Genomic DNA, 9,761 nt, shown 5'->3' with positions numbered 1-9,761 from the left:
TGAACTTTACCCTTCGGTGGAGTCGGAATGAGCGGAATGGGAGCCTATCACGGACAATATTCATTCGATACTTTTACTCATAAAAAAGGAGTTTTAAAGAAAAAATTTGGAGCCATCGCTAATTCTCTTACGAGGTAGGTACTACCCCCCCCCCCTTCCTTCATACGAAATACTTTAAGAAAATTATTATCATTATCATTATTTTTTTGTTTCAGTAAAAGATATCCGCCTTATTCGGAGTCGAAAATAAATTTTTTGAAAATGCTCATGAAAAAAAGAACATTTTACGGTCTGGGGTCAATAACTAAATATTTCCCTTACGTAGTCGTATTCGGTTTAGGAGTCGGTTTCACATTAGGCTTCAATGCTTATCATCTTTCAAAGGTACGTCAGGTATAGATTATTATCACGTCAATTGAATTTTGACATTATTTTATCGATACGTAGTAGTTGGGAAAAAATATTTTAAATTAAAAATAATTTCATTTTTTAAATAAATAATTGATAAAATTATAGGTAAGACAAAGAAATAAAGATTAACGGTTATTCTTCTAAATGAAGTTTAAAATATATGATTGATTATCGAATTTAGAATCACATTAAAATGCTAACCTTAAAAAGTAGAAAACGAAATTAAGTTATTGATTATCGATTATTGATTATATTGTGTAAAAAACTAAAACAAACGCGAACGGGTTAATTTGCTTTGGGCCATTTCTTATTTATAGTACCAATTCAACAGTCATTCTGATATCATTGCGAGTATTATTTTCTATATTTAAATTTATCATAATTTGGGCCATTTTGTTTTCAGATATTCAATTTATTATTAAATTTTTGTTTTTCTTTTTCAAATTTTCAATATGCGATCAAATTGATGATTGCATTTGTTTAATCGTATTGTGACTAACATTTACTTAACATTTATATGAAACTTGTATGTAATTTTGTAACTAATTTTTCTTATTTCTTTAATTCTTATTAAATATCTACATATATATTGCATTTGAAATTATTTAATTTTTACTGTTAATGTGTTATTTACTCGACAATTTAAAAAAAAAAATTAGTTGAAATGAATAAACTTTTATAAGCATCACATTGTTAATATTATTTTATTCTTCTGGTTCAAGTTTAGTTTTTTTTCTTTCATGTCACGATATTAATAGTATCAAATATTTTCCCTAATTTAATTCTTTAACGAATGTTGACAATATTTTAGATACCAATACGATCTTTTTTAATATTTATAAGAGCTTAAAAATTTGTTCGTTGAAAAATACAAATTGAATAGAAAACATTAAAAAGTAAAAAATTTTCAAATAATTCAAATAATAGTAATTAATATAACTTAAAAAAAAAAATAATGGTAAACATTTTGAAATTCGAAAATGGTTTTTGAAAAAATTAAGGTACTTTGTTCAAACGAAAAAAAAAAAAAAAGTTTTGGTGTTGTAAATGTCATTGTTTAACATCGGTGTATGTCTTACATATTTGTCAAATGATTCCAACACTTTTATTTAATTAAATGGACTGTACATAATTCATTTCTGTCAATATGATTACTCTCACTTGGTGTTTTATTATTTGCAAAAGATTTACGTTAATGTTAATTAATTGGGAAACCGTTAAAATTTTTTTAAAGTAAAACTTAGGTTATGATTTATGAGTAAAGCAAAAAGTAAAAATGAACAATAACTCATTTTCAAATTTTAAATCCTCGAGGTTTTTACTTTATGCTTTTTTTAAATAGTTATTTTTAAGAATTAATAATATTTTAAATCCCTGCCCCATTATAATAATAATAATATAATTTTTACCTGTTTTAAATTGAATTAACTCCATAATTTTCATCAGTTAACGTTACTGTTTGACATTTGAAATTCACTTGTACGTTACTTTTATTTCACAGGAATATGATACTGATTGAAGAGAAGTCTAGTGGCGAGAAAATGAACTTGCAACATTTTAAAATTGGCGGGTTTTTTTTATTTTTTGAAATTTTTTCCACGTGTTTATGTTTACAATAAGAAATTAAGTATTGTTAAAGTTTTATTTTTATTTATGTTATGTACGACATTATTAAATGTTAATAAATTGTTAATATTATTAAAGTGGCTTAAGTATTTATACATAAAAATATATATTATTTACACATATATATATACAATAATAATAATAAATTTAAAATTGAAAATATATAATACACATATATTAAAATAAAATAAAATTTTTATTTTTTTAATATTTCACGTTGTTAAATTTATGTTAAGTCCTATTACAATAAAATTTATATATGTATGCATATTTATTAATTATGGATGATAATAATAATAATAATTTTTCAATGTTACGTATATTTTTAAAAAAACCACGTGTAAAAAATATGACGTAAGAAAAAGAAGAAGAAGAAGTAGTTTGTAAAAGTGAATAATAATAATAATAATATATAACCTGTTCAGTCTAGTTGAATTTTATAATTTTTTTAGATAATAAAAATGATTAAAAGAATTTAAATTATGTTACTTTGTGAAAATAAAATATATAATATATATAAATTAATTACAATGTTACGTTTTACTATTAAAAAAAAAAAAAAAAAACCTGTTTTATTTTTTTATAAAATTTTTTTATTTAAAAAATCAAATAATTAATTTTTTTTTATACAATATACCGAATAAAAAATTAATATTTATTATTATTATTATTATTATTTACACGTTATATTTTTATAAATCTTAACTAATTTAAATTGAATCCAATAAGAAAGTCAAAAATTTAAATAACAAAAAAAATTTTTTTTTTGTTTCCAATTCAAATAAAATATAAAAGAGTATTATTATTAAATATGTGCATATTTTTCTAAAATTATAAACAAAACTAATAAAAGAATTTATTTATTGTTAAACTAAACTAATTTAAAATTTTATAAATCTCTTTAAAAATTAATAATAATAATAATAAGAGTCAGGTAAACTACAATCGATCGATTTTTCACATTTTACTTGAAATAAATTTCAGTTATTGTTTATTAATGATTTTTTTAAACATACAAAAACGAATAATATAATAATTTAAATTATAAAAATTATCATAATTATTATTATTATTATTATTATTATTATTATTATTATTATTATTATTATTATTATTATTATTATTATTATTATTTACATTTTTATTACACATACGAAGAAATATTAAATTATTTTTTTTTAAAAATACTGTTTATCGTTTTGTTTGTTTTTGTTTGTTTAGCCTTTCTCTAAGTTGGAAAGATTAAAAATCAGTCTTTTTTTCATACAAATGAGTAAAATTTAAAATTTAAATTTAAAATTTAAAAACAAGAGACTCATTTAACTTCACGCAATTCTCTTTCATCTGAATTTTGACTACAACTCGTCACCGATGATAATAATTTTTTATTCCATGCGTGATTAATATCTCCGGTATCGTTTAAATTTTTATCCGGTTTGTGTAATTTTTTTTCATCCGAGGATATATTTCTACTCGAGAACCTTATCTATAGTTTAAGGGGAGTTGATTAATTAATTGAAAAAAAAAGAAATTTTTCATTCTATTTTAATTACAAAAACATACCAAAAAGGCAGCGACACATAAACCTAATATCGAACCACCGAGTATGTCCCACCAGTGATGTCGGCGATCCGTAAGACGGCTTAAACCGCAAAAGAGTCCCCATGAAAAAAATATGCATTGAAAAAATGCAACCGTTATTTGATGACGACGTGGAATTTTTATTTGTAAAAACCACTGACAAAAAAAAAAAAAAAAAAACAAAATGATAATGATAATAATGTAGTATTAATTAATATGAACACCTTTATTTATTTATTTATCTCTTTAGTTTTGTACAAAAAAAAAAAAAAAAAAATTGCATGAATGAATGAACTTGAACTTGAACCTTGATTCAATACCTTGTCAAATAATAATAAATTTGATTAAATATAAGAAAAAAATTGACATAATAATAAAAACATGTATTAATAATTTTTTTTTTTTAACTTTTTAAATAAATTAATAAATACTTACAATCATAAATAATGCCATATACATTCCCATAGCTGCATGCCCGGATGGAAATGAACGAAGTGAATCATACATCATTTGTTTTGGTATATTTATATTTGTACATTTGTATTCAAAAAAAAATCTTTAAAAATAAAATAATAATTTATTTTAAGTCTACTTTCTTCTTCTTTCTTTCAAATTAAATATTTAAATAAAAAAATAAAAAAAAATGTTTCCAAAAGCTCATTTACAAAAAAAAATTTGATTTAAATCATAAATTAACAAAACAAGTTTTTTTTATCATTATTATTATTATTTATTACTTACTCTGTTGTGCAATTAATTGCTTTATCTGGTTTACAGGTGTCGAAAAAATGCGGTCTAGGTGCTGCTATTAAACATTTTGATGCTTGTATTAATAAAATAAGAAAAAAAAGACCAGAATAATATTTTTTATACCAATATTGTGATTTTTTAAAAGGATTCATTTTTTTTATCATTGGAAAATATGTTTGTTCCGTTGAATTAATTGCAATGGATTCGATTAATAAAATCTGTAAAACATTTCAATTGTTATTTATATATAAAATTTAATAATGTTTACGTTATTATTATTATTATTATTATTATTATTATTATTATTATCACTCACTGCTATCAAAGGTACTCCGATTGATACGACAAATAAGTACGTGATCGTTATTGTATCTCCATTAAATGGATGTGATAAATTTGGATCCTTACATTGAAATCCTAAATTTTGTATAGGTACAACTAAATATTCAAATGCAACTATTAATACCGCCACTGAAAACAGAGATAATAATAATAATAATAATTTTAAAATAATTTTTTTTATGACTGAAACATATTAAGTGAGTGATCACACTTTTCAAATGAATATTTATAAAAAGAGATATAATTTTAAATTTAATAGTAATAAAATTTAATTTAATTTAATTTAATTTAAAAAAAAAAAAAAAAAGTAATAAAAAAGTTATTTATTCTATGATAATAACTATTATAGGAGTGCAATTTGAAAAATGGAAAAAGCCGCGAAAATATTTCCACGTTTTTTAAATAAAAAAAAAAGTTGTCGTCGTTTATTAAAAAAAAAAATCACAAAAAGGTTATTTATTTAATGATTTCTATAATTTTATTTCGTTTACATAAAATTATATTTATTTAATTCCCCCCTTCCTCCCATCATCGAATTTTTGTAAAATAATATTTTTTGATTAAAATGTCGATTTAATTTCAAAAAAAAAAATGCCGACGAAAGCCGGTTAGAAAAAAATCGTTCAAGTTAATTTAAAATAAAATTTTTATAAATTATATTTAATAAATTTTGAATAAAAAACTTACGTAACCAATATTTTAAATAATAATATTTCATTTTTTAAATTAAAAATTAAACTAATTTCATTTTAACACTGCAATGAATCAGCTGATTTTGATGAAAGAAAAAAAAAAAATGTTGGCAACATTGATTCGATGACGTTTTCCTCTCACTCTTTTCAAATTAAACCAAACAAATAATATCAAAACGTTACAAGTTTTAAATGAGCTAATAATTTTTTTTTTTTTTAAAGAATATTTATAATTGTGAAATCATAAATATAAATAAATAAAATTTTAAATAATAGTATTTTGAAAGGTATTTTTTTAACGTAGGAAAACAAACAACTCGTCATCGGATTGTGCAACAATGGCGGATTTTAAATCCGTTGTGTGAATTTTTCCTGACATAAGAATTTATTAAAAACGACGACGACGACGACGACGACTTATTTAAATTATGAAATTTTTTTTCTTTTTTTCTTAACACGTCACAATTGATTTGAAAAATAATTTGAAAAATTATTGAGAATTTAAAATTTTTTTTTAAATATAAATTCTTCCACACGAATATTATTAATTTACTTTCATTTTTATTTTTTTTTGTTTTTCAAGTTTTGGTAACTTTTGTTTACATTCTACGTCACACTATTTACATGTTGCATAATTTCCCAATGTTTTTTTTTTCCGTTACGTCTTCCATTTTATTTATTTATTTAAATAATTATCTAATATTTACGTAAAAATTTAACGAGATACATTTATTTATTTATTTATTTATTATTAAACAATTAATTAATAAAATATTAAATCTATGTATCTGTGTGCGTACGCAAAAACTTGTAAAAAAAAAAAAAAAAAAAAATTAATAAAAAAAAATTTACGATGAAAATTATTTGGTTTTAATTTTACGTTATAAATAAATAATTTTTATTTATTAATATTTAATTTATTAAATCGTTTTATTATTAATCTATGTGTTCGATATCGTAAACATATCAAATTTAAAATTAGTTTTTATTATTATTAAATTTTTTATTTATTTATGTGTGTGTGTGTAAATATTTCTAAATATTTATCCGGATGTAAAAAAAACTCAAATTTTTTTATTTAATAAACAAAACATATGTTTTTCTCATTATTATTATTATTATTATTATTATTATTATTATTATTATTATTATTATGTTTTCATATCGGATATTTAAAAATAATAATAATAATATATATAATTTAAGCAATCTTGTAAATTTAAATAATTAAATTAAAAAATTTTAGATATATATTAATAATAGAAAAGAAAAAATCATCGTGTCAGTAGAAAAGCAATAAATTAAAACTAAAGATAATTATCAAAAAAATATTTTTAGTAAAAAAAAAAAAAAATCTCGTTAGAGGATAAAAAATTTATTAAAAAATTTTCAATAAAATTTATTTAGACAAAAAATGGCTGACGTGTAAAAAAAAAAAAATTTAATATTTTTATAGACTTATATAGTATATATAAACCACGATAATAATAATAATAATAATTTTTTTTTTGCCGTACGTAAAATATATAAATCACTAAGATAATGTTTTATAAAAACAAATTTTTTTTGTGTTAAAAAAACGAGGGAAAAATAAATGTTTTTGACAAGTGGGGAAGGAAGAAAGGAAACAGGTAGTTGTTGTTGTTGTTGTAAAATGATTGATGGACGTTAACATAAAGAATCCTTGTTGAATCATAAAAGATCCGATAAATTAAATTTTTTTTTTCTCTCTCCATTTTGCTTTTGATATTTTTTTATGTAAAACGATAAATTTATTAAAATTGATTTGATTACAATTGAAATCATTAATTACGATGATTTTTATTAAATAACGATTTCACTAATTATTATTTAAACATAATTCTTTCGTAAAAAAAAAATTCGTTAATAATTTATTTATTTATTACGGATCCATACGTTTGTTGTTTGTAAGTATGAAATTAAATAATAATAATAATAAGATTTATAACTTTTTAACAATTATTCAATAATAAACAAATCGTTTGAAAATAAATTACACATGTCGTATCATTTTTTTTTTTTTCATAGGATTCGGGTAATAAATTTTGTAGGGAAGAGGAGGAGAAGGTTTTTTTTCTATTTTTATGTTTCCGGTTAAAAATCAAATTTAAATTTTATTACGATATGTGTTGTTGTCAACGTGTCAAAAAGTCACTACGAATTAAATAAATACATGGGGTACTTTGTAATGATATAAAATCGTAAAGCACCACTCATTATTATTATTATTATTATTATTATATCATGGATTTAATGATAGGAACACATAAAAAAAGGTTTTTCAAACTCGTTTTCGACACAAAAAAATTTCAAATTATTTATTTTTTGTTAAGCAATACTTATTTTTTTCGAAACAAACAAACAAACAAACATAATTCTGTCATTGTTCTTGTAAATAAAATTTCATTGTCTTCTCTCTCTCTCTCTCTCTATCTCTCTCTCCTGTATGTTACACAATCTAGCATTAAGTTAGTCTATATATATATATATGAAGAGAATTTTTGACCCTAATAGAAATTAAATCAAGGTCAGAGGAAGATTTAATCAAAACAATTCAATTTTTTTTTTTTTCTTATTATTATTATTTTCAAACCATCATTCACCGTTTTATGACCCCTTTCATTATTTTCAAACGGAATTTATTATCATCATCATTATCATTATTATTATTTTACAAATATATTTTTTTCAAATATCGTATTGTAATGTGAATTTTTTTTTTTTTATTTTCGACCGAACGAAATTTTTTAGTTTAGTTTAACCTTTGATCTTTTTGAGTCAAGTCATATCCTTTAAACTCTCTTTTGCATCGTAAAAAAATTTTTATTAATGAATTTAAAATGAATTAAATTTTTAATACATCGTACCTGTCATTCATTTATACAATAATAATAATGATAAATGATTGGTTTTTTTTTTTTACATAATAATAACACGTGCGAATTTTGTTTTTCTTTTCTTATTTAAATAATTCTTCGTTTCATTTATGTATTTTTTTTTTTTTAAATAATATATAAATCGACGAACTCAAATAAATTTTTTTGAAAAGTTAAAAAAAGATAAAATGGAGAGTAGAAAAATTTAAAGTTAAACTTATTAAAGTTGCCCTGTCGTAATTTAAATTAAAATAGTATTCGATGATACCCACATCATCATCATCATGATAGTACATAAATGGGCGTTAAATTTTTCGTTATAAAAAAAAAAAAATTTTTATTTTGCTTGAGGAGCCGGCAAATGTTTTCAAAACAAAAAAAAAAAATTTTTAAATCTAATGGAAATCTGTGTAATGCGTTTTGTGTAGTTTTTTTCTAAAAAAAATTTGTGATTTAAAAAGTTTACAACTTCAACTTATTTTTCAATTCGATATAACTTATTATTATTATTTATATTAAATATAATAATCTTATAAAAAACAATTTTCGAATTTAAATAAATATTTGATACGTTTTTTTACTTTCATTCGATTGAAAAAGTTTTATTTAAAAAAAAAACCGTTTTGGCAGATTTCATTTTTTTTTTTTTATTAACGGGAAATGAAATAGTCCGTGAAATGAAACAAACAACTAAAAAAAATTTTTCAACAGATTTTAAATTAATAAATCACTTTCTAATTATTGCGTTAGTAAAAATTTTTTATGGAAAGGTGTTGTTGTTAATAAACCTTTCAAAATGTTTTTTTTTTCTATCGCCACGACATTTTTAAAACAAGATTTTTCGTGCCGCCAAAAAAGCAAATTTATTTTATCAAATGAAATATTGTCGTCGTCATTAAATAAAATCTTTAAAAATATTTATCAGGGAGTCCATTTTTTTTTTAAAAACCTTGCAAGAACCAAATTTAATATGACTAACGAAACAAAAAAAGGGGGGGGAGGGTAACGAAACCTTTTTTTTTTTGGCGGTTATTTTAGTTTCTGACCCAAAGTTCAAAAGGTGATATTAAAAAAAAAAAATTAAAATACCTGACCGAAAAAATAAAATAATCCCGTCAGGCATAATAAAACAAAAAAAAATATTGCAAATGATTTGAAATAAATAGAACACGAAAAACATTTCATTGTTTGTAACAACATAACCTCCTCATAATTAAAATTTATTAAATCCTACGCCTTTTGTATGAGGGGTTCTTCCCCTCAACTTATAAACATTTTTAGATTTAAATTATTATTGAACTTAATATCTTTTCACTCACTAGGTTAATTTTTAATGTTGTTTAATATGTGTGGGTAAATGTTTGCTACAAAAACTTATCGTAATATTCATTTTTTTTATCTTTGCACGCACACGCACAAACACACGCACACACACTAGAAATTATGCCAAAATAAAAATAAA

General features: G+C 21.1%; 2 protein-coding genes across 2 annotated transcripts in view; one reads left to right on the top strand and one right to left on the bottom strand.

Moving 5' to 3' along the window:
• Positions 1-399, top strand: part of Phum_PHUM593980 (fatty aldehyde dehydrogenase, putative) — a gene marked incomplete at both ends in the record, with an annotated part of 2,716 nt that extends 2,317 nt beyond the window's left edge. Inside the window, 2 exons of the mRNA XM_002432544.1 lie at positions 23-134; positions 216-399. Of these exons, the coding sequence (XP_002432589.1) occupies positions 23-134; positions 216-399 (296 nt within the window). The remainder of the gene's footprint in view (positions 1-22; positions 135-215) is intronic.
• A 2,953-nt stretch (positions 400-3,352) lies between these two features.
• Phum_PHUM593970 (Lipid phosphate phosphohydrolase, putative) lies at positions 3,353-5,781 on the bottom strand (the record flags this gene model as incomplete). Its single annotated transcript, XM_002432543.1, has 6 exons — positions 3,353-3,523; positions 3,601-3,774; positions 4,054-4,174; positions 4,360-4,586; positions 4,685-4,839; positions 5,703-5,781. The coding sequence occupies 6 exons, from the start codon at positions 5,779-5,781 to the stop codon at positions 3,353-3,355; spliced, it is 927 nt and encodes a 308-aa protein (XP_002432588.1).
• Between the last annotated feature and the right edge of the window lie 3,980 nt (positions 5,782-9,761).

This window comes from Pediculus humanus, genomic scaffold (assembly GCF_000006295.1).
Source record: "Pediculus humanus corporis 1103172108314 genomic scaffold, whole genome shotgun sequence".
NCBI lineage: Eukaryota > Metazoa > Arthropoda > Insecta > Psocodea > Pediculidae > Pediculus > Pediculus humanus.
This window is presented reverse-complemented; position numbering and strand designations above follow the sequence as displayed.